General features: G+C 42.8%; 1 protein-coding gene across 1 annotated transcript; it reads left to right on the top strand.

Moving 5' to 3' along the window:
- The first annotated feature begins 1,895 nt into the window (after positions 1–1,895).
- On the top strand, positions 1,896–24,249 carry setd3 (SET domain containing 3, actin histidine methyltransferase). Its single transcript, XM_014408198.3, has 13 exons — positions 1,896–2,032; positions 5,080–5,203; positions 5,799–5,891; positions 6,024–6,172; positions 7,711–7,783; positions 8,709–8,965; positions 14,766–14,824; positions 16,294–16,408; positions 19,635–19,709; positions 20,963–21,129; positions 23,199–23,284; positions 23,404–23,564; positions 23,676–24,249. The coding sequence occupies exons 2-13, from the start codon at positions 5,101–5,103 to the stop codon at positions 24,138–24,140; spliced, it is 1,803 nt and encodes a 600-aa protein (XP_014263684.3). The 5' UTR covers positions 1,896–2,032; positions 5,080–5,100; the 3' UTR covers positions 24,141–24,249.
- The last annotated feature ends 1,598 nt before the right edge of the window (positions 24,250–25,847 follow it).

The following is a 25,847-nucleotide window of genomic DNA, read 5'->3' as shown; positions in this document are numbered from 1 at the left end:
GAAGGAAAATTGATAAAATAAATTACAAATGTTGTATTGTTCGATACATATGCGTACCGAACCGAAAGCACTGTATCGAACGGTTCAATATCGATACGAATATCGTTGCACCCCTAATATGTATATATATATATAAAAACACCCAGCACGCCCCTGCGGGCGGTTTATCCTTCAAGCTCGGGTCCTCTACCAGAGGCCTGGGAGCTTGAGGGTCCTGCGCAGTATCTTAGCTGTTCCCAGGACTGCACTCTTCTGGACAGAGATCTCCGATGTTTTTCCCGGGATCTGCTGGAGCCACTCGCCTAGCTTGGGAGTCACCGCACCTAGTGCTCCGATTACCACGGGGACCACCGTTACCTTCACCCTCCACATCCTCTCGAGCTCTTGGTCATTGTGGATGTTGGGTATCGAAGAATCCATAGGTCCCTCATCCTATTCATGTAGCCCCTTCCGCCGGGGTTACTTGCGTAGTAGCATTCCAACAACGCCCTGTTTTCGTCCCTTGCCCACCGATGCCTTCTTGTTCCAGTAGCCCACTTTTCGTCAGGGTGCCCTGGTTCCTCAACACCTGACGCATATATATATGCATATATATATATATATATGCATATATATATATATATATATATGCATATATATATATATATATATGCATATATATATATATATATATATATATATATATATATATGCATATATATATATATATATATATATATATATATATATATATATATATATATATATGCATATATATATATATGCATATATATATATATATATGCATATATATATATATATATATATATATATATATATATATATATATATATATATAGATATAGATATATATATAGATATATATATTATAACTACCTACAGTTACACAGATGTCTCTTTAAGAATTCAATTAGGCACATGAATATAATTAAAGAGCTGGATGATGCTCACCATTGTACAGAACAGTACAGAAGCTGACTTTGAAGACTTTGGTGTATATAAGCCACCATGACTCTGCTCTGCACACCTACAACGTTTTATTAGAATTCATTCAAAGATATCATGTTTACAGAAAACATGCCACATATGCACACAAACACTGCCAAGAACCAAACCTCTTTGGGAAGCTAATAACCTATGTTTTTTTCTTGCTTTAAAAAATAAATCTTTAAGTGTGCCTAGTGATCTGATAATGTCCTCCATGAAACTAGTGAACTAAAACTTACCTAGAACTGCTTCTATTTTAAAAAGAAAATAGGCTGTATCATTTAGTTACCAAAGACAGCTTGTTCCTCGTTAGTTCTGTATGGTAAATATGCAGCACTTTTCTATGTGAGAATTCAAAGCATGTGTCATTCACCCATTCATACAAGCAGTTTATTTCCCTATGCCTAAGTACTTTCTACATAACAGTCACACTCTGATGAACACATCAACTCAAGGTTGAGTGCATCGCCCAAGGATTTGGCACGGAGACTAAAGCAGCCAGGATCAAAACAGCAAATAGTAAATGACAAGGGTGGAAATGTTGCATGATTGAACCAGGGCCATTCACATCCTTAGCTTTAGCCTTAGCTTATTTTCATTGATTTGATTGCATGGTTTTAGTGTGACGTTGCTGTATGTAATGTATGTAATCTGCTCCATGATGCCTCACTGTAGATGGACTTCATCATTTACCCCTAACAAATCCACTCTAATATCAAAACGTTGGCACAATTAGACAGGCACAACTTTCAGCCAATCATTAGAGTTTCAACATTACCATTTATGGTCGATTTAATCTTTCTAAAAGTAGGCGTCCAATTGCAGTGCGAGACAGGAGAGGTTCTTCTTAAATTTACTTTATAAAGCGTTCAACTTCCTGGATCATGGTCTCCATCAACCAATTAGAACGGCAGAAACACGCATTGTGATTGTGGGCGTGGACCGGGCGTGAGGCGTACTTCGCGACTGCTCAAACGCATGCGCCACAAAGTCAGGGTTGGTTTCAGTGCAGGGTCAGAGGGAACAGCTGCTGTCACTTCAGAAGGTATGAGTGCCTGAGACAAAGTGCGAATGTAGTTTGGTTTGATTCAGTGGATCTTTTCTATAAACGCGCGTGTGTGGCGCGGAAGTCGTTGTGTTTATAACAGCCAAGGCTAAAATTAGCCAGCACTGCAAGTTAGCCCACGCTATAACTCCAACATGACCCTTCATTAGTTGCCAGCTAAGCAGCTCACAACTTGCTCGCTAGCCTTCAGAGAGAGCAGCTAGTGGGGAATGAATGAGCTATTTTGCTGCCCCGCTCCAGTTACCTCTCTGTTCGTCTTGGCGTGCTTAATTTATGGCTATAAGCTAGCTGCTGGCCTGGTGACACAGGCGAAACAACCCGAGACCCAGCTAGTCGTGTGAGCCAGTTATTTGGTGGGAGGGTTAACGCTTAGCTAGTACTCTACTTGTGTCTCGTTTTAAACGAAGCCCCTAAACTTATTTTCTATTTCTAGCAGGGAAAGTGTGTGATATGTCGCTGTACGGCATACTATTCACGGCGAGCCTCAACCGCTGTCACAGCCGTTAGCTTACAGAAGCTTCACCTTTTTTCACAGCTGAAAACCAAATAATTCGTGGGTGTTTCCTGCAGCACCCTCAGAAAGTGTCCTCAGCGAGGAAGCGCAGTTTTGATTTAGCGACAGATAATTCATTTGAAACAACTGCGTTCACTAACCGTTTTTACAGGTCTGTTTAGTTCCGGTGTTGTGCCAAAAAGTGATTTCCGGTGCTTCTTTGTGTTTATGTCTAAAGTCTTTGGTTCTGATACATATTCTGCAGGCAACAGGACTTCAGATGTCGGTTATATTAAAAATAAAGAAATCCTCTGTATCTTTAAGTGTTCTACATTACAGTCAATCCAGTACTGTTTTGGCACTTAAAATATCTTTATGGTATATTTGTTACAATTTCTGTGTTGAAAATGGCATTTTTAATTTCAGTGAGATTTTTAAATTCATAAATAATGGATATATAAAAGTTGCTTTGCCAAAACAGATTGCTGTCAAGAGGTAGAAGCTACAATGTTCTGTCTATCTTCAAATGGTTTGATATTATTCATTAAAACATGCAAATACTGTCAATCACTTTTTGTCACATCACTGGTTTTCTTTCAAAGACTTCAGTATTTTTATTACACCAGCAGCGTTTAAGTACAGATGTCTATAAAGTGCACATAAAGTTATCTGCTGGACAGAGACTTTCACTGTCTGACGTGATGATTATTGATTATATGACTTACAGTTGGAAAAGTACAATTTGGCTGAGAGGCCATTGTTTAAGAGTATAGACTGTATATTAAAGATGGCTATGAAAGACCTCGTTTCTTGACAACTTTATTTATAGCTTCATATTTATCACAACAAGTTTAATTTATAAATATTTTTTATCCTCATTAGAGTCAAAATGTAGAATAAATAGAATCATTAGCGTTGTCACAATACTATCGTTACAATACAAACGTTTTCAATACCACTGGGAAGATTTTGACTGCTCCATGCTGCAACAATGGAAGTAATGGCGAAGCAGTCAGAGTTAATTTTCCCACCTATAAGTAAAATTTAACAAATAAGAATTTAAGATCAAGTTTAGAGATTTGATTCATTTTACAAATTTAGATAATTTCATTTCAGATGTGGCCGGTGACAGGGAGGTCTGGGCTTCCCTGCTTAGGCTGCTGTCTGCGCGACCTGACTTCAGATGAGTGGAAGGAAACGCGTGGATGATTTATCGTTTTAATTATGATTGAGTGGTTGTCAGAAATGTTGGTCCAGCGTGATTCATTCTTGAAGAATGTGACTGATGGTGCCTCTGTTTAGAGTTTTTCACATGAAGCAAATCTCAAAGTTAACTTGATATCTGAGTGTTTCTTAGTGCCAGACTAGTCAGCAGGAACGTCGCTGGTTGAAATGCACTTGAGGTTTTTATAATCCCATTTCTTCATGGTGACAGCAGCACGCCCTTTATCAGCAGCTTTGGTAACAGATTTGTTGTACTCGCGTTCACTGCTTTTTTTGTCAACTCGTCTTTCTGATAAATTCCTGTTCTCCGACTCTAACTGGTGCTCTATTGGTGGATAAATACACTGATCGAGACAATATTTTACTGATTAATTTTTTTGCTTCAATGCTTCATTTAATGCACAGCTCTGTAGTGCTCTGTTGTGAACCCATTGTGAGTGTGAGTATTGCACTGCGACTACAAATAGAGCTGCAATAGAAAGGTATCTAGGAGCAGCGTGTGAATAAAAAGCATCACATTAAGCCCGCTCAGCCCCCAGGGTTTAAACAAAAAGCAACATGACATAATAACAGCGAGATAGAGCCATTTTGGGACACATACAGACTATTTAAATAAAGAGTATTTAAAAATAAAAAAAAAACAGTCTGGATGAAAGACATCCCCTGAATGATGGTGGTGGAAAACCCACTCTAACACACTGGTCTGAAATATTTCTCTTGGTTTAGCATCTGTTGACTGCATAATGTGGGACTGACATCCTTTTAATCCCTGCCACACCAGTCAGTGCCCTAAGGACAGAGAAAAGAAATGTCCCATCACAGAATGAAACTGAGTACTTAGAACAATTCTGGACTGATTAGCAGTGACTCAGTGGGAAAAGTAGACCCGAACCGTGGAAGCTAAATCCCCCCACAGCACTATAGAGTCCTCGCCCTGCAGGTTTAGGCTTTTGCTTGTCATTTGTCACCTGACTTTAGATTTGAAAAACCTAGACTAACCTACCAAGTTGATAACCACCATCACTTGCATATCGCGGTTGTTGGTTGTTGGCAGCACGTAGCTCCAAGCTGTCCCGTGTATGTTGCATTGGCCGTTGCAGGATGGCTCCTTCTGGTCATGAAGGTCTTTGGACTGTGAAGGTATCAGACTGATAAAAGCTCTCTTCTATTGGAATCCATTTGTATTGTGAAAAGTAATGGTTCACTGAGGTTCAAGCTTAGCTTAAAAAACTGATTTGTAATGTGTTGATGTCTCGATACTGTGGAGCAGAGTAACAGTGGTTAATGGTGTGCTCTCTCTGTGTCTCAGCCTGGTTGTCCATCCAGCATCATGGGAAAGAAGAGTCGGGTGAAGACTCAGAAGTCAGGCTCAGGAGCCATGGCTGTGGTTTCCCCCAAGGAGATGATGAGCCTGATTGCTGAACTGTTGCAGAGTATGTTTCCATTCAAAGTGCTCAAATAAAACCATTGTGTGCACGTACACTGCTCCATTATTTTGTGAGTACAACAAATATACCAATAAATCAGGCTATAATAAGGTAAATTATAATATTTTTGATTTACACACCAGTAAAAGTAGAGAAGAGGTCAGTGAGACTGACCCTAGTTGATGTTATGCATTAAGTGTTAAATTTTAACAGGCTCATTTTGCCCTGGTGGGAAAGGATAAAGTAAAAATGGAGATACAGTCGTAAGCATCATCGGATCATTCTACACTGCAATGTTGGGACTTTTGAGGTGCCGTCAAAAGTAAATACATTAGCATACAGACAAGCTGTTTAGCTAATACTAGCTTAGTTGTGTGTTTTGATCAGCTGCTCTAAGTCCTGATAGCTCAATGCATAATGGTAGATGCAGAAAGTAGCCCTGATCCTGCATCAACAGCAGGCATTAGACCAGTGACTTTCTGCAGATGTTCAGCAGCCTTCACGTGCTGATTTCTGCTCTGTGCTTGAGTATTTATTGCTCCTTCTGGTTTCTTGGATAAGGTGGCTGTATCGTTGAAGTGTTGCCAATGTGTTTTCCCAGAATGCAGCAGTGCAGCAGCCTCTGCTGGTAAAGAGTGGGAGGAGTACCTCCAGATAAGAGGCTTGGTGGAAAGAATCCGCAAAAAGCAAAAGGGTAAGTACATGTATAGTATTATGTTAACACATGATTGAGACTTACATACCCATCCCATTGGACTAAATGATAATAATGTTTGTTTTGTGTGTGTGTGTGTGTGTGTGTGTGTGTGTGTGTGTGTGTGTTCAGGCATGTCCATTGTGTTTGAGGGCAGCAGGGAGGAGCACTTCCCTGACCTGATGTCTTGGGCTAAGGAAAACGGGGCCTCCTGCGAGTGCTTCACTGTGGCCAACTTTGGGAAGGAAGGCTATGGCCTGAGGGCCACCAGAGACATCAAGGTTTCTACTTTGATTTTTTTTAGAATTTTGAAGTTACCTCCTGCTTCACCATCACATGAGCAAACATGGGATATTTGATAGAGGAATAGCTTTTTATCCTAGAACTGCCAAAGAGCTCATTTTGAGTCCCAGAACTCAAAAGTAAAACTTCAGTGTCTTTTTTGAACACTTTTGCTCAAATGTATCATATAATTTTGGGTTGTGTGCAATTACAATGTAAAATATTATAACAGAAAATAATAACTGTTGCAAACCTGTAGGTTTTGCAAAAACTTTAGAGAACAAGGGTTCTCTAAAGGAACCAGTTCTTCTAGAGAACTGGTTCCCAGTAGTTCAGTTCCTTGGAATTGTTATTCCGCCCATCAATCCTGGTTATCTGTTCGACTTGCACAAAGGACAGAGCGCAGTGGTAAAGTGCAACTTGAGCTCTTTGAAAGCCCTGCACAGACGGCATGCTAACGCTAAGCTGGTGAAGAAGCCAGAGCGATGTTAGTGCCGACTCCAGCCCAGGGCTCAGACCATTAACTTCAACAGGTGACAAACTGATGAGCAGTCAGGCTGCAGCCTCATGTTTCTAAAGTAGAATCGATTTACTGTTTGTGCTGGTTTTCGTCTTTGTGTTCATACCTAAATACTGAGAGAAAGATGGTTTATGTCCTCATTGGCATAGAGGTTTGTGTTGGTGTGTGAGGCTGTAGGTTTATATTAAGTGTTAATTATGAGACGATGCGCATGAGCAGCCAGAGATCGAACCATGACACCATCAAACAGTTCTGATTAGTACTCATCACTCTACCTTTAGAGCTATACCCACCCGAATCAGCATCGCTCAATTCATATCATTTCCCATCCCTATACTGGTTACCCAGTAACATGTCATATTTACTCACAGCAGCTTTCATATCACATGTGTCATGTGACAGGGGTCAGGATGGCTAAAGTTAGCACATGGAGATTGATGGATGAACATATAGGAGACTGTAGTTATTACATGGCTGATATTGAACCACATCACAGGGGGTTGACAAATGAGTGGAGAGCTGGCTGCTGGTTCGTGGCTGTGCAGAGCAATGGGAGCGTGTTGGCTGTCCAGAGTGTGGAGAAGGAACCTGAGCAAGTAACAGCAGTAGAGTCGGTTATGACAGTTTGCTGGTAATGACTGTATTTGTTTTAGCATGCCTTTACTGTTTCCTTTATCTGGGGCAAGTGTTGGTTATGCATCCATCATTTTTATGCAAAAGGTGTTTATGGCATCATGGCTTCACATCTTTATGCCACACTTGGTTTGTTTAGCAAACTTGTATTGCCAAATCGGAGCAGTCAGTGCCAGGGAGATGGTGCTACTTGGATAACTGTGCAGCAGACACAGATATCCCTGAAAGTAGCAGGTTAGGCCGACCTGTCTGCACCCCACAGGCTTTCAGTACATCAGTGTCAAATCCATTTTAAAATCAGAAGTTGATAAATACTCTGACCTCTTGGAAGAGGCTGACCATGTGATCTGTTGTGCTCACTACTATTTACTGTGTGGTTTACAGGCAGAGGAACTATTCCTGTGGATTCCCAGGAAGATGCTGATGACAGTGGAATCGGCACAGAACTCTATACTGGGTAAGAAATGAAGTTATTTACAACTCGTAGCTCATTCCATACAGTTGTACACATTAAGAGGGCATCGCAGCACGCCAGATCTCTTCCTCTGAAAAGTAATCTGCAGTCAGCCTGTGGGGCTGCTGCAGGACTCGTGCTGGGTCAGTACAACAGGAGAAAACAAAGACGTTGTTGGACAGGCCCAGCAGTGGAGAGGAGACATGTCGCAGACACGATGCATGTTTGATTTGCTGCAGTAAATACTTTTCTACAATCTGTAATCAGACGACAGAACAACACAAAGGTTTTTTGATGTTTTATTTTACTTATTCTAACATCAGTGCACATATGTAGAAATCATTGTAATAACACTGTGATATGAAGGGTGTATCCTTTTTTAACTAAAGGCCATCAAAGCTCGCGGTGCATTTAAAACACAGGTTATACGCTGTGCCCCTCCAGACACGTGGCACATGTCCGTGTGACAGGCTCGTCCCGTGCTGTGGAGTCACTGCAGCCATCGCTGCTGTCAGCAGAGTGAGACGTCACATTCCCCCTCTCTCTCTTTGTTTTGGTCCTTACTGGTAAACGGCTGTGGAACTGAAGCACTCTGAAACTGGCTCATTGTTTGAATACACCTTAAAGCACCATGAACAAGAAGTTTTTGCTCCTTGTATTCACTGGCATCAAACCCACCAAAGCACATTGCTGGGTGCTGCTCACTGGAGTTGTTGCCACCAGTTCAGCCACAGTTTCCGTCAAGATGCAGCAATGTTTAAATCGTTGTTACGGAAGAGAAAAAAATCACAGTGTAACGTGTTAATCTCACGGTAGTTTACTTATATTATTATAAGCCTTTAAAAATGTTGGAATTTAAAAAACTGAATAAATAAATGCATAAAAATATGATTGCTGGTCATATGACCCTGTGACCTCTTTATGGCAGGTCCTTTGTATAGCCAGGATCGGATCCTGCAGGCCATGGGGAATGTGACGCTGGCCCTCCACCTGCTATGCGAGCGAGCCAACCCTGCTTCCTTCTGGCTACCATACATCCGCAGTCTTCCTCAAGAATATGACATACCTCTGTACTACCAGCAAGAGGACGTGCAGCTCCTACTGGGCACACAGGCGGTGCAGGATGTCCTCAGCCAGTATAAAAACACTGCACGCCAGTATGCTTACTTCTACAAACTGGTACAGGTGGGCAGATACACCAAACAAGACACAGGTTGTCAGCAAGTATCAGTGGGCACTCTGAACATAATTGAATCTTAACCTGATATTGAAGCCTGACGTCTGGTAAATGGTACAGTTTGCTATTTTTTAAAGGAAGGTTGGAGGTTGATTACTGGGTCAACTGGTGGCTTTATTACTGCCAGTTTGAAGGCCCATCAGTAGACAAAGACTGAAGATGAATTAATAGTAGGACAACTTTGACCAATCATATAGGAGTGTGGTCCAATGGAGACGGAGAAGGAATTCTCAATCAGCTGGAGTGAGACTAGATGCCAGTAGTGTTACAAGTAGCTGTACGTAATGTGTCTATGATTATGACTATTTTCGTTTTGTCTAATGGTTAAAATGTTATTGTGAAAATGAAGTAATTACTGATTAAGGTTAAGGTGATGCTTGGCTCAGTAGCGCTTCGACTCTTTGCCGGCCTGGCTCCAGTGATGGGAGGAAGGTTGTTCAGCCAGTACGATGTTGCTGAGAGCTTACTTAACAAATGATTTCTCAGGTTAAATGAAGATAGTGAGATGGGCTGCATGTTTTCAGAGGAGCCACAGGATCCAGGGTCACAGGGAGGATGGAACATTATTATGAGTTACTCTGTGGGAGCAGAGTTTGGGTAGCTGCTCGTATTGTGATGACACATGGAGTCAAAGATTTGCATCCTTGAACTTGAGCACAGCACTTTCAAAGAGACATCTACTGTAATAACACAAACTTTACAGAAGCTTGAGCTGCAAATCGTAGGACTGCAGCTCTGCTTCCTCTCAACTCAAAATGTTCTCAGAGGGTTGAATGAATTTGGCTGGGAATGAGAGCCGCTCCACCCAAAGTGGGATGGGCGGCGTCTCCTCTAGCAAGAGCCAAAAAGAAATGTTCACCTGCTCAGTTTGGGGAGGGGGCCCAGTTGGACCAAGTTGTCCCAGCAAAGTGCCAGTTGAGTGTAGCAGGCTTGTCATGTTGCTGTCCCCACCGCGACCAGGAGAGGGAGGCATTGTGTCAGGATTGACATGGAGAACAAACCCAAACATCTAAAATTAGCAAAGGAGTTCCAGATGGGGCCGAACCACAGATGGGCTCCTGTCGTCACAGACGAACTACGGATTATGATCTGATATTTTCCCTTCTTTGGAATTCAATTGGCTTATGAGCTTCTAATCAGACTGTGATGGGTGGAGGAGGATTTTTTTATTTTATAAATCAAAACCAGCACAATCTTTTTTTACAGTAAGGAGAAAGATTCGGTTTGTGAACGTGTGAAGATCACACACTGGCTTTTTCTGTCCAGTTTAATGTGCCAACAAATTGAGTGAGATGTAGAGAGTGATTATATGATGAAATGTTGCTTAACAGCCTCAGACAACAGATAGTGGGATGCTAATCTGAAAATATGCTAATGTTCCATTATTAATCTCAATCATGGTGAAATGCCAGCTCAGCTTTGATCAGGACTTTCCACGGTTCTCTCTGAAGTCGGCCTCTTCTTCTTAAGGCAACAAAAGACCGCTTTTTCAAACGTTTCTTTGAGGTGTGTGTTAAATTGGATGACATACAGGAAATACAGTTCATTTTGCATAACGACAGCAGGTATGAATGAGAGCTATATGTGGCTGAATCATTTGTTTCAGATGCACATATAATGGCGTGTCCCTGTTAGAATGACTGTATATCTTTATTGTTGAGCACAGTGATGGAGAGATGAAAACTCCTCCACACTGACGAGAGGGACTGATTCAAGTCATTAAGAAACTTCAGAGGAACTAAAGGTTATCGTTTAAGTTGTTGAGTTTAGGGTGAACTTGGTTTGTCACACACTGCTTCTGTGTTTTACTTTGGTTTCTGTTAAATAATGGCATGAAACTATGAGGTCCAATGTCATGTGTGGTTGATCTGAGGTTGTATCTACCTAACTGTAGACTCTGGTAAGGACCTGCTGATCTTTTTACTTGCCAGGAAAAGATCAGCAGGTCCTTTACACGGGACCAGGTAGGCTTGGACAGCCTTTTTCCATTTAATAAATGAAATCATCATTTGAAAACAGCATTTCATATTTACTTAATTGTTTCTTTATTTGACTAAAACTTGTGACAAACATGCAACAAACTGAGAAATCATGAAAGGGGCAGGATGTCCCCCCTCGTTCTCCTCTCCTCATACCCAACAGTCACAGGCAGATGGCTGCCCCTCTCTGATCCTGGTTTCTTCCTGTGCAAAGGGAGGCTTTCCTGTCACCAGGTGCTCGGTCACAGGGGCTGGTCTAATTGTTGGGGTTCTTCCTCTTATGTTTTAGGGTTTTTAGTTGTGTTGATTTGGTGCTAAATGAAAGAAAATGTATGGTATGGTTTTCTGTGCACTGTAAGGTCAGAGCAACAGTGTACAACTGCAGGGTCTGTATTAAAAAAGAAAAGGGGGGAAATGCTGGAGCTACTCTGAACTTGACTTTATCAGGAGGAGAGGTTGTGCACGCACGCCTGCCTCAGGGTAAAATGGTGTGTGTGGTCACACCGTTTTACCCTGCATGCAGTGACACTGATTCATCCCTACAGATGAATTCACAGAGCCGTACTTGTCAAGTTAAAGAAAGTTCTTCCCAGCCGCTCCTCATAAATCAGCCAGCTTGATGAATTGACCAGTGTTATCCATTTGCATATACATCAGTCTGAGCGTAGAGCTCATAAATGCTGTTAGTATCACAGTTTGTCTGTAGAGTTCACCTGAAACAGCCAGTGTCCCTCTACAAACAAGTCTTTAGCCGCCATTGTGAAGTGCTGCCCAGCTGTTGGTGGTTGTGTTGAAGCATCACCACCTTTATTTTTAGTGGTCACAGCAAGGAAGTACTACATATGTAGAATCACAGTTGTAAGTAAGTGTTGAGTTAAATTAAGATTGCAAACAAAATCATCTTTTTAAATGGGAAATTTATGTCTATCACCATCTTTGCTGTTGGTCCTCACACACATGCACACTCTACATTAGTGTGCCTGCGTGTATACATGCTTGGATATGTGTCTGTATGTATAATAGTAAACACACACTTTCCAAGTTTTAGGATCATTCCAGCGCATCTCTAATGAAAACTGCTTTTCATATCAGCCGTGGAGTGTTGTCATTACCCTGCAGTGCTCACCTGGGTTCGTGATAACTCGACAACAAAGTGGCATAGAAGCTTTAAATTGATACTACAGGTGTATCTACTGAAAATGTCAGACGAGTTTGAATCTCAGTGACCTCGAGGTCAAGGTCAGAGGTCAAGTTTTCTGAAAATCTCATGAATGCAATAACTGCAGAACAACATAGGATTTTGAAATTGATACCAGATGTAAATGGCAGCTACATTGTAGCCACAGCCACCCTGGGGCGCACTGACAGAGGCGAGGCTGCTGGACACTGGCGCCACCGGGCCCTCTGACCACCACCAGTAGGCAACGGGTGAAGTGTCTTGCCCAAGGACACAACGACCGAGACTGTCCAAGCCGGGGCTCGAACCGGCAACCTTCCAACTCTTGAGCCACGATCGCCTGTGTAGGTGTATCTACTAAGAGGGTGACACCAGTATCTGATATTTCCCATGTTTCCCATGTCCTAGGCCTGCTCAGGGATACCCTCGACAAGGCCCAATGCTGTATTTGGTGATATGTTAGCAGAGCGTCTCTGACATTAGTACATATGCGCATGCATATATCCAACACGCGGGGCAGAGGGACGGTGGGGGTGAATGTGGGCGGTGTATGTGTTGTGGGGGATGGGGGTTTGGGATTGAGGAAGGTACATTCAGGTCAGTTCAAATCCGATGTGACAAGCTAATTTTCCAGCCCGGTCATCTGAGGAGGAGGAGGGAGTGTGTGTGTGGTGCATGGTGTGCTAGGATGGATCAGATGAGAGGACGCACCTCCATGAGCCATCCTGGCTCAATCGTCAAGCCAAAAGGAACCAGAGCTGTTGCTCTTTTAGTTATGCTGCAGAGACGCTAATCTGTTTGCACCGCTACATCGCAGGGACTTTGTTTCCAAAGAAATTTAAGGCCCTAATTATTAAAACTGGCCTTGGATTAAACTATAGTTAGGCTGAGGTTTAAAGAACTGGGCCTACTATTGAGGGTAGCTGTCAGAAAAAGAGTGAAACGATGTAATGTTGTCTGCAGTGATGGACTCATGACGGTTGATGTTGAGTTCACGTGAATGTTGATCATCGTGGAAAATGGGAATGTGGTTCAAAACGGAAATGGAACAAATATTTATGTGACCAGGAATGAAAACGAACAAAGATACACAGCAGCTTCATTATTGTCCAGGATTTAAACTGTTTTAATAAGTAAAAATATTTTCAAGAAACAACGTTAAGGCTAACCGGTGGATTCTTCTGTATCAGTGCAGGTAGCCAACGACAGCAAAACTACTGACTGCTTAATAGAGTGGACAGTATACTGGTGTTTTGGGGTTTGTTCTTCTTGTAAGTCATTGCTGCAGGCCGGGACGTTCCAAAGTGATCCCTGTTAGACGGATCTTCAGGTCCTAATTTTCCACCAAGTCATCGGTTCTGTTACTGGTCAGAGAACTGTGGTGTGGTACCGTCTGTACTGCAGTACACATCCTGTAAAAAACTTCCTTTATTTGACTTCAGACAGCATGAAGTCTATGACAGTTTTAAAGCCATGCTCCATGCTTTACAATGGCCTTAATGCCTGTAGTGTTTCATGTCCACTTTAACAAGATCCAAATGCACCAACTCGTTATGAAAAGGTCATCATCAAAGAGGACGTGAACATGCTTTTTAATGCTACTTTGGACCTTTTTAACATGTGAGTCTGTAGCAACTGGCTCTGTTTTTGGAGCCAGCCTCACTTTTAGTTTGATGTTATCTGTTGTTTAATATTACAAAAAAGTATACTGTATGTTGGTGTCACTTAGCTTCCTGGTGGAGCAGGTGACTGTATGTCACAAGGCCTCAATGCCGTGGCCTGGGTTCAGTTTGACCCAGAGACCTTTGCTGTCTCCCCTCACTGTCTCACCGTCTCACCGTCCCACCACACTTTCCTGTTTTAAAATAATAAATAAAAAATGGTGTTAAAAATGCCCCGAAAGTGTCGACGTAGTGTTTTCAGTATTCAAATGGATATTTTATTGATCACGTTGGACAACAGACCGCAGGGTGCTGAGTCGTGTGCTTGGTCCGTTCTTCAGCAGCACTGTAAACTGGTAATGATGAGAATGTGTTACTTTGTAACCTCAAGCTGTGTTTCTTTGGACTGTAAGCCACACTGTTGGTAAAACATCAGAGCTGTTACACCGGCAGAGCCACCCCTCACTGAGCAGCTGTTTGGTCTTCGAGTTGTTCTTACTCTTTGGCCTTTCGTTCGTATTCCTTCATTTTCGTCACGAACTCCACTGAATTGAACGGTTTGCAGCTGTGCAGGTGGTGCAGGTGGTGCCTGTGGCTTTGGTGGAGGAATCTGTGGCATCCATGGACACAGACACTTAGACAGGCACTGATTCAAATTACCCAAATTGATGAGACAGACTTACGACGGCTGCTGGCCACACCAAATTAGGCCGACAGAGATATATGTGTGGGGTCAAGTGTCCACTAAGAGACCACACACTGACACACACCCCTGTTGTAGCCATGTATTGTTTGACAGGCCTCTCAGGCGAAACCACACACACACACACACACACACACACACACACACACACACACACACACACACACACACACACACACAGTTTTGTGATTATTTTGTTCTTACTCCCATCATGTCCACCTTCCCCAGACTCATCCCACTGCCAGCAAGCTGCCCTTGAAGGACTGCTTCACATTTGATGACTACAGGTCAGTGCGTAGCAGCGGTTTACATGTTTGTTTACCTTCTCCAGACTGTGAATAACAAGCTTTATTACAGCTCTGTTGTGACTTTTATGTACTAACCTTCATTTTGGTGGTAGAGAATCACTATGAGATCCACAGGCAGGGTTGTAACATAACTACACTCACAGTCAAGGTGGACATGTTTATAGTAATGGGCTGTATATAGTGCTTTTATAATCTTACTGACCATTTGAATTGCTTGACCTAGCTCACATTAAATTTATTATTACAATCATTAACCTCGTATGCATTTCTTTGGGCCATGGGAGGGAGGCAGAGCACCCAGAGAGCACCTATGTATGCAAAGGGATGGAAACGTCACACAGAGAGGACCCAGCCAACTGTATTTTGAACCAGTGATCTCCTTGCTGTGAAGCCACAGTCCTAACCACTTGTAACCCTAAACACTACTTCTGGACAATTGTAATGAATTATTATGAGGTTGATTCAAAATGCTGCAGTGAGAGTACTGACAGGGAGAAAGAGAGAGCTTGTTGTTGGCTTCTGTGTTCATTGGCTCCCTGTTAAATCCAAATTTAAAGTCCTGCTCCTCACATACAGGTTCTTGAATAGTCAGGCCCCCGTCGTAAAGAGCTCATAGTACCATATCAGCCCAGTAGAGCACTGAATGCTGACTTACGTCTGGAGCCTAGGATATTTAAAAGGCAGAGCCTTCAGTTTTCAGGCCCCTCTTCTGTGGAACCAGCTTCCAGTTTGGATTCAGGAGACAGACACTATCTCTACTTTCAAGATCAGGCTTCAAACTTTCCTTTTTGCTAAAGCATATAGTTAGGGCTGGACCAGGTGACCCTGAATCCTCCCTTAGTTATGCTGCAATAGACGTAGGCTGCCGGGGATTCCCATGATGCATTGGGTGTTTCTTCTTCTTCTTCTGTCAAAGGTTTCTTCCTGTTAAAAGGGAGTTTTTCCTTCCCACTCTAACCATAGTCTTTGGTTTTCTGTATTGTTGTAGGGTCTTTACCTTACAATACAAAGCGCCTTGAGGTGACTGTTGTTGAGACTTGGCTTCATATAAATAAACTAAAAATCAAAATCAAATCCATCCTGGGCTTAATTTAATGTCATATAACTTGTTTTAAGATTCTCTTCTGCCAATGATCAAAGTACTTTGTGGCAAATAGGACGTCTGTCACTAAGGATGTAGATCAGGCCAGTTACTAATTGGAAGGTTGGTGGTTAGATCCCAGGTTACTCCTGCATGCTCAAGTTTCCTTGGGAAAGACCCTGAATTGGAGTGTGGATGTATGTGAACGTTAGATTAGGTGTAGAAAACCGTGTTTGTATAAATGGGGGATGAGGCGTGTTGTATGTAAATCTCTTGAATTGTTCTAGTGGAGTAGTAAAGCACTGTGTAACTGACAGTCTGACTGATCTCCGTATTAGAACGAGAAACATGTTTGTTTGATTAACAGGTGGGCCGTATCCTCTGTGATGACCCGTCAGAATCAAATCCCTACTGAGGATGGCAGCCGGGTCACCCTGGCCCTCATTCCTCTCTGGGACATGTGCAACCACACAAATGGACTGGTGAGCGCGCACACACACACACACACACACACACACACACACACGTATACTTTCCAGGAAATTGATTCTGTCCATTGGATGTTACCATTCATGTGAAAAGGGAGATGCCATCTCTGAATTGCAGAGTGTCTGTCACCATCGTACGATGCTTTAGGTGCAGCTATTCCCCAATTCTGTGTGAATGGTGCTCATAGCCATTGATCAGTGGCTACGAGTACCACTCTGCATTTAAGTTTTATCTGGTCGTTAAGTGATGACGTGACGAATCCTACTTCCGGGTCTAAAGTAGTCTGTGTTTAATATGGCTTTTGTGTTGTTAACATGTTTAATGTTTTGCATTTTCTTCTATTTAATCTCAAAAAGCTCCTAAAACAGTCAGTGATCCCTGTTGACCTCCCTCGGCTTTTATTACCGCTAATCATTTATTTAAGCTCAGTTTTTAAAACCTTAGGATGTAACTACAGCCCAGCCCATGCAGCAGTATATGAATGACTAACCTCGTATTGTGGATGGATTATCTCAGTTGTTCTCCTGGCTGAAGTTTGGTCCTTTTACAGCATCCTGCCATGCGATTACATTTGTTCCTGACCACCGAGAACACTCACGGTAACTTTTATCGAGTGGAAAAAAAGTTAGCTTGTTTATATTATGCTAACATAGCTGTGTCGCTAGCGGTCACGTAGCACATCATTATATAGCAGCTAGCCCAACTCCAGTAACCCTACAAACGTCACTGCTGTTTAGTTTTCTGTCTTCATTTATGTTGGAAGTGATAACAGAGCTGTACGTTTGAATTTGTTTCCAAAACCCCGCAGTCAGGACATGCTATATTGTATTTAGATAGAAGCTAGCGAGCTAACTTCCTGCTAACTTCTAACTCCGTTAAATGTCATAAATTCCGTTTTCATGGATGCCTGGATGTTAAACTCAATTGTTACACCTGGTAGAGCAGAACGCTGATCATTTTATTAAAGATGAAAGACTTTAGACAGTTTTTCAACTCTCAGTAATGCCACAGTGATCGTTTGATATATGGACCTGCAGCGGAGTTTAGGTCCAGACACGGCTAGTGACGTCAGACTGAATGACCGGATTGAAGGGTCTTTACCTTAAAATATGTAGCATCTCTCGGCAATTTGATTTTATATACATGGAATCAAATTGAATAATCTGCATATTAATGATTATGAAGTTGACCTCAGTCAGTGGTGCTATTTTTGTCATCATGCAAATGTACCGTGGATAAGGTTGGGGACAGCTGCAGTCAGCTGAGACTGAAGAGTTACTGAAAACACATCCAGATAAACAGAATCAACTTTCTGGGATTTCTTACCTGGATGATTGAGGATACATCAACACACTTGTGTTGTAACCTGATTGTTTAGCACAGGGTAAATATTCTGACACGAAACACTCTGTGCTCTTCCCTCATGTGATAAAAATTATAAGCAGTATGTGGTTTCATTTTCAGCAAGCTGGAAAACATTCTGCTGAAATGAAAAACTAGAGATGCAGTGTTTTAAGCATTTCTTTTTTTTTCTTTTTTTTCTTTTTTTTTACATTTAAGGTCATCAAACAAATATTGGAAATATTTGTTTGATGAGTAATATTGCAAAAGATAACCCAAATAAATAGTTTACAGTAAAAACTGGAGATTTAAATAATTTTATTGAAGGAAATGTTATCTAGACCTACCTGGCTTTATATGAAAAAGTAATTGCACCTTAAACATAGTAATTGCTGGTGCCGCCCTTGGCTGCAAAAACTGTAAACAAGTATTTGCGAAAACGAGCAACGGGTCTCTCGCATCGCTGGGAAGTAATTTTGACCCACTTTTCTTTGCAGAATCGTTCAAATTCAGACAAACTGTGGAAGGGTTTTGAGGATGAATAACCTTTTTCGGATCATGCCAAAGCATCTCAATGTGATTTGAAACAAGCCTTTTACTCCACCACTCCAAAACCTTAAATTTGTTCAGTCTTTGTCTGACTGGACATCAGCAGGGCACAAACCGATGGCCAGCCGTTCTCCTTCAGCATCATCTGGTATTGAGCAGAATTCATGGTTCCATCAATTACAGCAAGTCGTCCAGGTCCGCAAGTAGACCGCCAAAGTAAAGACGATGCACCACCTGGCCCCGCCTATATATTCTGTCCATTAAAAACTATGAACAGAACGTCCACCACCCTCCGCAAATGAGTCTGACTTACTGCCGACAATATGAAGCTTTGTTCGTACAGGACCTGAATAAGTACGCACTCTGGCATAGACTTGCCCTGGTTGGCTGAGAAGTGTGAAAGCGTTTTTCTTTTCTTTTTCCCCCCTACAGTTGGAGCACACACCCTTCTTAAGTAGGGTAACCACCACCCCCGTCTGCCAGTCCTAAAGGACAAACACATGTAGTGTTGCAGAGCAGTGCCAGCCAGGGTAGGCCTGCAACATCCAAAGGCTTCAGGGGTGAATCTCAAACAGTGGCAGGGCCCCCGGGGTGGCTCAGTACGTTAGTGATTTCAGCTCTGTGACAGGCAAGTCCACTCCTCAGACTTCGAGGAGATCCTCAAAGTGTTCCTTCCACGGCCCGACTATATCATCAGTGGAGCGTCCCACTGCTACTGTAAACAGTGTGTAAAATACCGCCTCCCCCTCTCGACTTGTCTGAAGAATCACTTTGAGGCCAGCTGAAGTCTTGTTCCGTAGTTCCACTGAACTCCTCCCACACCCGAGTGTTGTGGAAAATACTTTCTCATTTCACTGCATATTCAGTCTTGGATGGCAGTTTATTGGGGTATTGTCTCTTAATTTTTATTTCTAAGTGAGCTTTTCCTTGAAGGACCTCTGGTTACATCCATCTAGCTCATGGGAAGCAACCCAATAGCATGATGTTATCATATTTTACTGAAGTTTTTTTACATCAAACTGAAGGTTTTTCTTTATATTTACCTTTAAATGCAAATTGGCAAACTTCAGTTTTAGTCCCCTTTCCTGCATTTGTCTATGACCTATAGATTAGCATTACAGTGTGGTGGCAGTGTAACATTACTGCTTGGGAAGAGTGTGGACTGTGGGCCCTCACATGTCAGACTTTCTCTCTAAACTGAGATTATTAAGTCAAATATGTTGCAGCTTGCTGACATTTGGAGCCACAGCAAAAGCTCTGACTGGATACGTCCTGCTGCAAATCCATTTGGTGAGGGCTGCGTTGATGACATTACTTTTAAACTTGCAGATCACCACCGGATACAACCTAGAGGACGATCGCTGTGAATGTGTGGCACTGCAGGACTGTAAGGAGAACGAACAGGTGACGAGATCATCACTTTGGTCTTTGTGTCTCATGTCTATGTACACAAGAAAGCCTCAGATATAGAAGTTCAGTTAGACTCAGTACAAACTCTATGTGCCTTTTTTATATCGCTGTGCTGCCATTTTATCTTCCATCAGCAGAAATTTGTATAATATTTTAGTTGTTGTTGTGTAGTGACAGCACCTGAAGTCTGGAAATGAACGCTAACAACATGTGACTGAGAGTTGTCGCCAAGAAGGCGTCTGATGATTGTCAGTGATGCAGCCACAATCCTGTGTGCACATTGTTTCAGTATTCTGAAAATAGTATGTTAACAGTATATTTTATGTTATTAAATTCAGTTCAGCACCAAATGACAACAACACTTGCTTCGTTCTAATGTAAGTTAATGACCAGAGAACACTCCAACAAATGGATGAGCCCATAGGAGCACGCGCTCTGCTCTGCACATGAGCAGTTAGCAGTTTTACAGCTACTCTTTCATGAATCCTTAAAAGGAAAGTTGGAAATGAACCTGTAATTAGCTAAGACAGGTCAAGTGATGGCTTAATTACCACCAGCCCGAATAACTGAGCTGTCACTCAATAACAGAGATTGATCATATTTAAGATCGGATCAAGTGCCATGCTTCAGTCTTAGTCTTCAGCCAATGCCTGTCTGTGTGTTAGCCCTGCGACACACCCGTGTGCTCGGCTTTTCGCCCTGTGGTAGCTGGAATGGGCTCCAGCCCCGGCGACCCTGGTGAGGATAAGAAGATGGATGGTTTTTGCCATTTTTATGGCTGAGGGGCGAGCAAAGAGGCGGGCAGGCAGCGTGGACACCCAATAGTGTGAATGCAAAAACGAGGTGACATAGTCATCTGACATTCATGCCGTCTACCAAAAGTCTCGGGCGAGTTTGAATCTCAGTGGCCTTGAACTCAAAATGGCAGTTTTCTGAATACACGGAGGATTTTGACATAACACAGGTGCATCAGTGTTTGTTTTTTCATTGTAGCATTCATATGAAGCATCTTGACGCGGCTGCTGTTGTGATTTGGGGCAATACAAGTGAAACTGACTTAAATTTTAAGAATTACAAGCAAACAAGTAGCTTAGAAATAAGCTGACTAAAGCAAACATATTTCTAACTGTTGAACTCCTTAAGATATATGCCAAGTTGGATATACTGCGTTCATACTGCTAGCATGTATAGATCCTGCTCACTACGGGCAGGACTTTGTAGAATCTGACCACATGCTCTTTCCACAGATCTACATCTTTTATGGCACGAGATCCAATGCCGAGTTTGTGATCCACAATGGCTTCTTCTTCCAAGACAACGCCCACGACCGGGTGAAGATCAAGCTTGGTGTTAGTAAAAGTGAACGCCTTTACGCCATGAAGGCTGAAGTTCTGGCGAGAGCCGGCATCCCAGCGTAGGTTCAACCGCTCGATCAGCAGATCTCTGCACGCTTTAATATGGGTCAAGAAGAGCTCCGGGCTCACTATAAACTCATGTAGATGCACTTCTGTCTTCCAGCAGTAGATATTTCCACCAATTAGGCTCCTCTTTGCTATAATTAAAGCACATAATGTAAATGTTGCAGCCCCCCCCCCCCCCCCACCAAGTTTCAATTTACTATCCACCCCAACACTTTCATCACCAAGAAGCTTAATCAGTTTATCATTAGCTTCTTAATTTTATGCAGCATTCTCAGTGCAGCATTTTTAATCAGACGCCTTTAATCTCTTATTGATGGCAGCCTAAATCTCAAAAGTGGAAATTAAGTGAAACAATCCACGTTGTTGCTGGGGTGATATGCTCGTAGATGGTTTTCAAAGGGACGAGTCACAGACTTTGTGTCGGACCTCGGTGACATGTGGAGTCGCTGCTGTCATCACTCTTTTCCTACAACATGAAGATCAGTCTGAGCAGGTATTTTAAGTGGCAATAACAACCTTTAAACACGCTGCAGGGCGCAGACTGAGGCTTCCTTAGCTGGCTGCACTCCTGCTTCTGCAACGTTGGACAAAGGGATAATTTAATAGGAAGAGTAGGGAGGCAGCTGTAATGCATTTGTTGGTTGTAATAATGCTGACCCTGTGCTGCTCTGATCGCCACATCGATCACTTTGCTGAGGCAGGGAAATATTGTCACTTAAGGTCTAATATAGCCGTGTTTTCTGGCCTCCTGCTGACTTTCACAATCCACAGGAATACTGGAAATTGCAGTTATTAACATTATTGTTCAGAGGCCAATGGAAAAATCAGATCTGCGAGTACGAGGTGAACTGCAGGCAGATGTCAGGCTTGCAGGGATTTTGTGAAGGCTCACATGTGGACATCCATTAGTTTTTAAAGGAGCCTGTTCTACTTTTCCCTTTCTGTCAAACTAACGGTGGTCTGTGTTAAACATGGCTGCAGATTCAAAGAGTGAGGTCAGTGTGAAGCCACCAAGAGTTCAGGTTCAGAGTGCTATAAATACTCAGTTTATCCCTGATGTGGTCCCCTCAGGTGCTCAACAACAGGTAGCCCAGCCCACCTGTTGGTGGAAACCTTTGGTTTACATTTCTCTCAAAGGGAGGGGAGCTAACAGACAGTGGATGAATTACAGGCTGCATCAGTGCTGGGGATGAGATTCTAGTCTTTAGCTGTGCACTCCGGAGCCTGAACGAGCCACTGCTGGTCATTTTTACGTAAGCTGCCTCACCAGCTGTGTCTGCAGAGCACTCACTTTCAACAAGGCGTTCGTGGACAGGCATGCAGAACATATTTCTCACATTATACAGGCTGGCTCTGTGGTTTGCACTATTATTAGGACAGCTTCAGATGTTCAGATGGATATTTGTCTGAAGTGTCAAATACAAAGCATCAGGAAATGGTTAGCCAAGGTTAATTCTGATCATATGTGAACATGAAACACACGACTTATGGTTTTCAAATTGATACCATAAGTGTGTCTAAGTTTCCTGAATGTCTTGTGAGTGAGAGGGATGTTAAAAGCAGCGGTGAACCTGCTGGAAGGCTCAGGGGTAGCTCTGTCGTCCCACGGTGTTGTTGGGTGAACAGCTTTTGGCACTTCTGTGTTGGTTTTATGTTTTTCAGCCCAACACGATGCTGCTTCATTCACTGTCTTGTTAATGACATTGATTTGGATGAGATCGATATAGTTATCTTTACTAGTTACTCATTGCAGTGAAGTTACAGGATGTATAGCTCAGTACCTCTCTCACTACACCATCCAGGTCATGTGCTCTCTTCTTGTAGTTGAGGTTTTTAACATTGAATTAAAAACACTCTTAATTAATTTTCCGGTTAAATTGTGGAAAATAAGAATCAGGATTCTTGTTTTTTCATCACCTGCCACTGCATGAAATGGTATTTTGTACTGTGGAAGCTGTCCCGTATTCTGGGAAGCAAATGGTACAACTGTTGCTTTAAGAACTTGTGTGCAGAGCTGTGGTGTTGCTATGGTTTAATAACTCTTTATTCTGCTGTCTTTCAGCTCCTATGTTTTTGCCCTTCACTGCAATGAACCCCCAATTTCAGCCCAGCTCCTCGCCTTCCTAAGAGTCTTCTGCATGACGGAGGGTAAGGCGCCGACACATTCCCAAAGTGAGATGAACCCAGACATCCTTTGACCTTTGGAGCCTGCCTCTTACTACTTGTCTTCTGTGGCCCTGCATATACTAACATGTGCGTAATTTCAGATGAACTGAAGTACTACCTGCTCGGAGAGCGTGCCATCAATAAGATCTTCACCCTGGGCAACAGCGAGTTCCCTGTGAGCTGGGAGAACGAGATCAAGTTGTGGACATTCCTCGAGACTCGGGCTGCTCTTCTACTCAAGACATACAAGACCACGTCAGAGGTCAGTGTGGCGGAGGTTTAGGCTAAAGCTTCTCCGTATTTCAAAGGCAAAAATATTTCCTGTGTAGCCTTCTGAATAGCAGACGTGTTTTTATTCTCTCCTGTTTTTCAGGAGGACCGCTCCATGCTGGAGAAGCCTGATCTGTCTCTTCATTCCCGCATGGCTATCCAACTCCGCCTGGCTGAGAAGCAGATCCTAGAGAAGGCGCTGGCTTGTGGCCGAGCCAAACGTCTGTATTTCCAGAAAAATCTGGAGGAGGGGGCGTCGCTGCCTTGTTATGAGGAAAGCGATATCGCTTTGCTGGAGAATACTGAAGCGGATGCAAAACTTCCAGTTATCCTGCGTAAGGTGGAGGAAGGCCAGGAGATCCAGGTGGATGAGGACAGCCCTCTCCTGAATGGGATGAAGGTGGTGTACGGGACTAATGCAGAGGCTAATGGAGAACGAGATCAGGACGATAACGTCAGCACAGATGTTAACTCTGCTTTGGCCTCGATGGGAGGTTCGAGCCAAAGGGAGGAAGCTAACCCAAGTGCCAGTCGAACTGAAGACGAACCCAAAGAGAACACTGTTTAAATAATTCCAGTAACTGCCACACTCCATGCTGTTTATTTATTTTTGTGTCTCTCCAAGGACTCAGAAAAATAGCTGAAAAAAGAAATTGAATTAAAAGTCATGGAACTTCTGTGTGTGTTCATCTAGTGTGGCTTTTGTTAGTGCTTGGTTGCCTTCCAGGCTTCTATGCAGAAGATATTTTTATTACACTGGAGTTTTAGTTCCCTTTGAAACACAGGTGTAAACTGAAAGTGCATGTGGGAAGAAACCAAAGGGACAACAGCACCTCGAGGCGACTGTTGATTTGGCACCGTTTAAAATTGAACAGGTTCTAGAAAAAGGAGGAAAAGGTTTTAGCTGAACATCTCTACAAAGCCAAACTCTGCCTGTGATGTGAATGTGTTGGTGTGTGTGTGCACCACTCTGTCTGGTTAATGGCAGAATGCTCTGTAGCTGAGTCAGGTGTTCAAAATGACACGCTGATCTGGAAGGTTTGCATTGGAATATTATTTAGCATTTTAAGGAGTAACTAAGTAACCTGTAGTGTAAGCTGCACTGATTAGGAGTAGTTGTGGCTGCAGTGAGAACTACATGATGAAGGCGTACAGCAGCAGCGACTCGGTGAGACGCAGGGAACGCCTTTGGAAGCTTTTTCTTCACCCGCCTTAAAAATGTGCTCGTCCAATCACTGACATGTGACAGGTGGAAACGAAGAAGAGTGTGTCGTTCTCTAGGTCGCCATTGATTGAAGGAGTGGCCTCAGTAACTGTGTCTGCGCTGGTCACGACTGAAAGTCTGACAGGCCTGCAGTGTAACACTGTGGACGTCGGGGCTTACCCCACTGGTGATTTCAAGCTGACTGAATGTGGCAGCTCTGTAGATCTTACAGGGATGCAGACCAAGGCCTCAGAACCTGTTTGGATGAATCCGTTCTGGATAAACGCTGCACAAAGATGTTGGACGTTACCTAGCAACTTCTTTGCATCAAGCTCTGGCAGTTGTATCTTATTTTCAACATGTCTTCCTCGGTACATTTCTTGGTTCCTATTAAAAATGAAAGCACATACAGTTTTTCTCAGTCATTTCTTTGGAAGTGGAAACAGATAAAATGCTGTTAGAGTTAACAGCGCTATTATAGTTGCAGACTAAACATAGCTTGTCAGTGTTTACCACAGAATTGGATTGAAGTTATACCTGTGATGGAGACACCAACAGGACACGCCCACTTTGTTAAAGAAATACATGCTACTGCAAAGAGTTTTGGAACAATATTGGCTCCTCCCTGATCCAGATCAGCCTCAGGTTCTGCTGTTACAGTCAGCAGAGCTAAAGAGAGGATCAGCCTGACACTGGAGAAACAGACCGATGAGCTGGTTAGTGGCAAATTTCAAAAAGCAAAAGCACCATTCTTTCTGAAAGCTAAAGTAACCCTGCAAAATATACATTCATATGCTCGGGGATCCCACCCAAGTTTATATTTAGCAAGCAAACACAGTTAAGGGAGCAGATGATGTGTGCCGCCGTCATCCTGGGAGGCTTTGTGCCATTAAAGCCTAAATAAATTCAAACCTCAAAATCATTAAAGATGTTCTTTATATGGTCATTCCAGCCCTGAACAAAACCAGCTCAAAGATAACCGTGACACTCACGCCCATGATGGATATATGTAACCTGCTGACCACAGCCTCTCCATACATACCACTGTGTACATGCACTACAGTTGGTATG

The sequence above is a fragment of the Maylandia zebra genome, linkage group LG19 (genome assembly GCF_041146795.1).
Source record: "Maylandia zebra isolate NMK-2024a linkage group LG19, Mzebra_GT3a, whole genome shotgun sequence".
Lineage (NCBI taxonomy): Eukaryota > Metazoa > Chordata > Actinopteri > Cichliformes > Cichlidae > Maylandia > Maylandia zebra.
The sequence above is the reverse complement of the archived record's forward strand: the minus strand, read 5'-3'. Positions and strand labels throughout refer to the sequence as shown.

What these genes read in the sequence shown, in the direction of transcription:
- setd3 (XM_014408198.3), top strand. Translation starts at nt 5,101, where the DNA reads ATGGGAAAGAAGAGTCGGGTGAAGACTCAGAAGTCAGGCTCAGGAGCC. An exon ending in ACTGTAAGGAGAACGAACAG is followed by an intron (nt 19,710 to 20,962) that starts GTGACGAGATCA and finishes CTCTTTCCACAG; the next exon opens with ATCTACATCTTTTATGGCAC. An exon ending in GCGAGAGCCGGCATCCCAGC is followed by an intron (nt 21,130 to 23,198) that starts GTAGGTTCAACC and finishes GCTGTCTTTCAG; the next exon opens with CTCCTATGTTTTTGCCCTTC.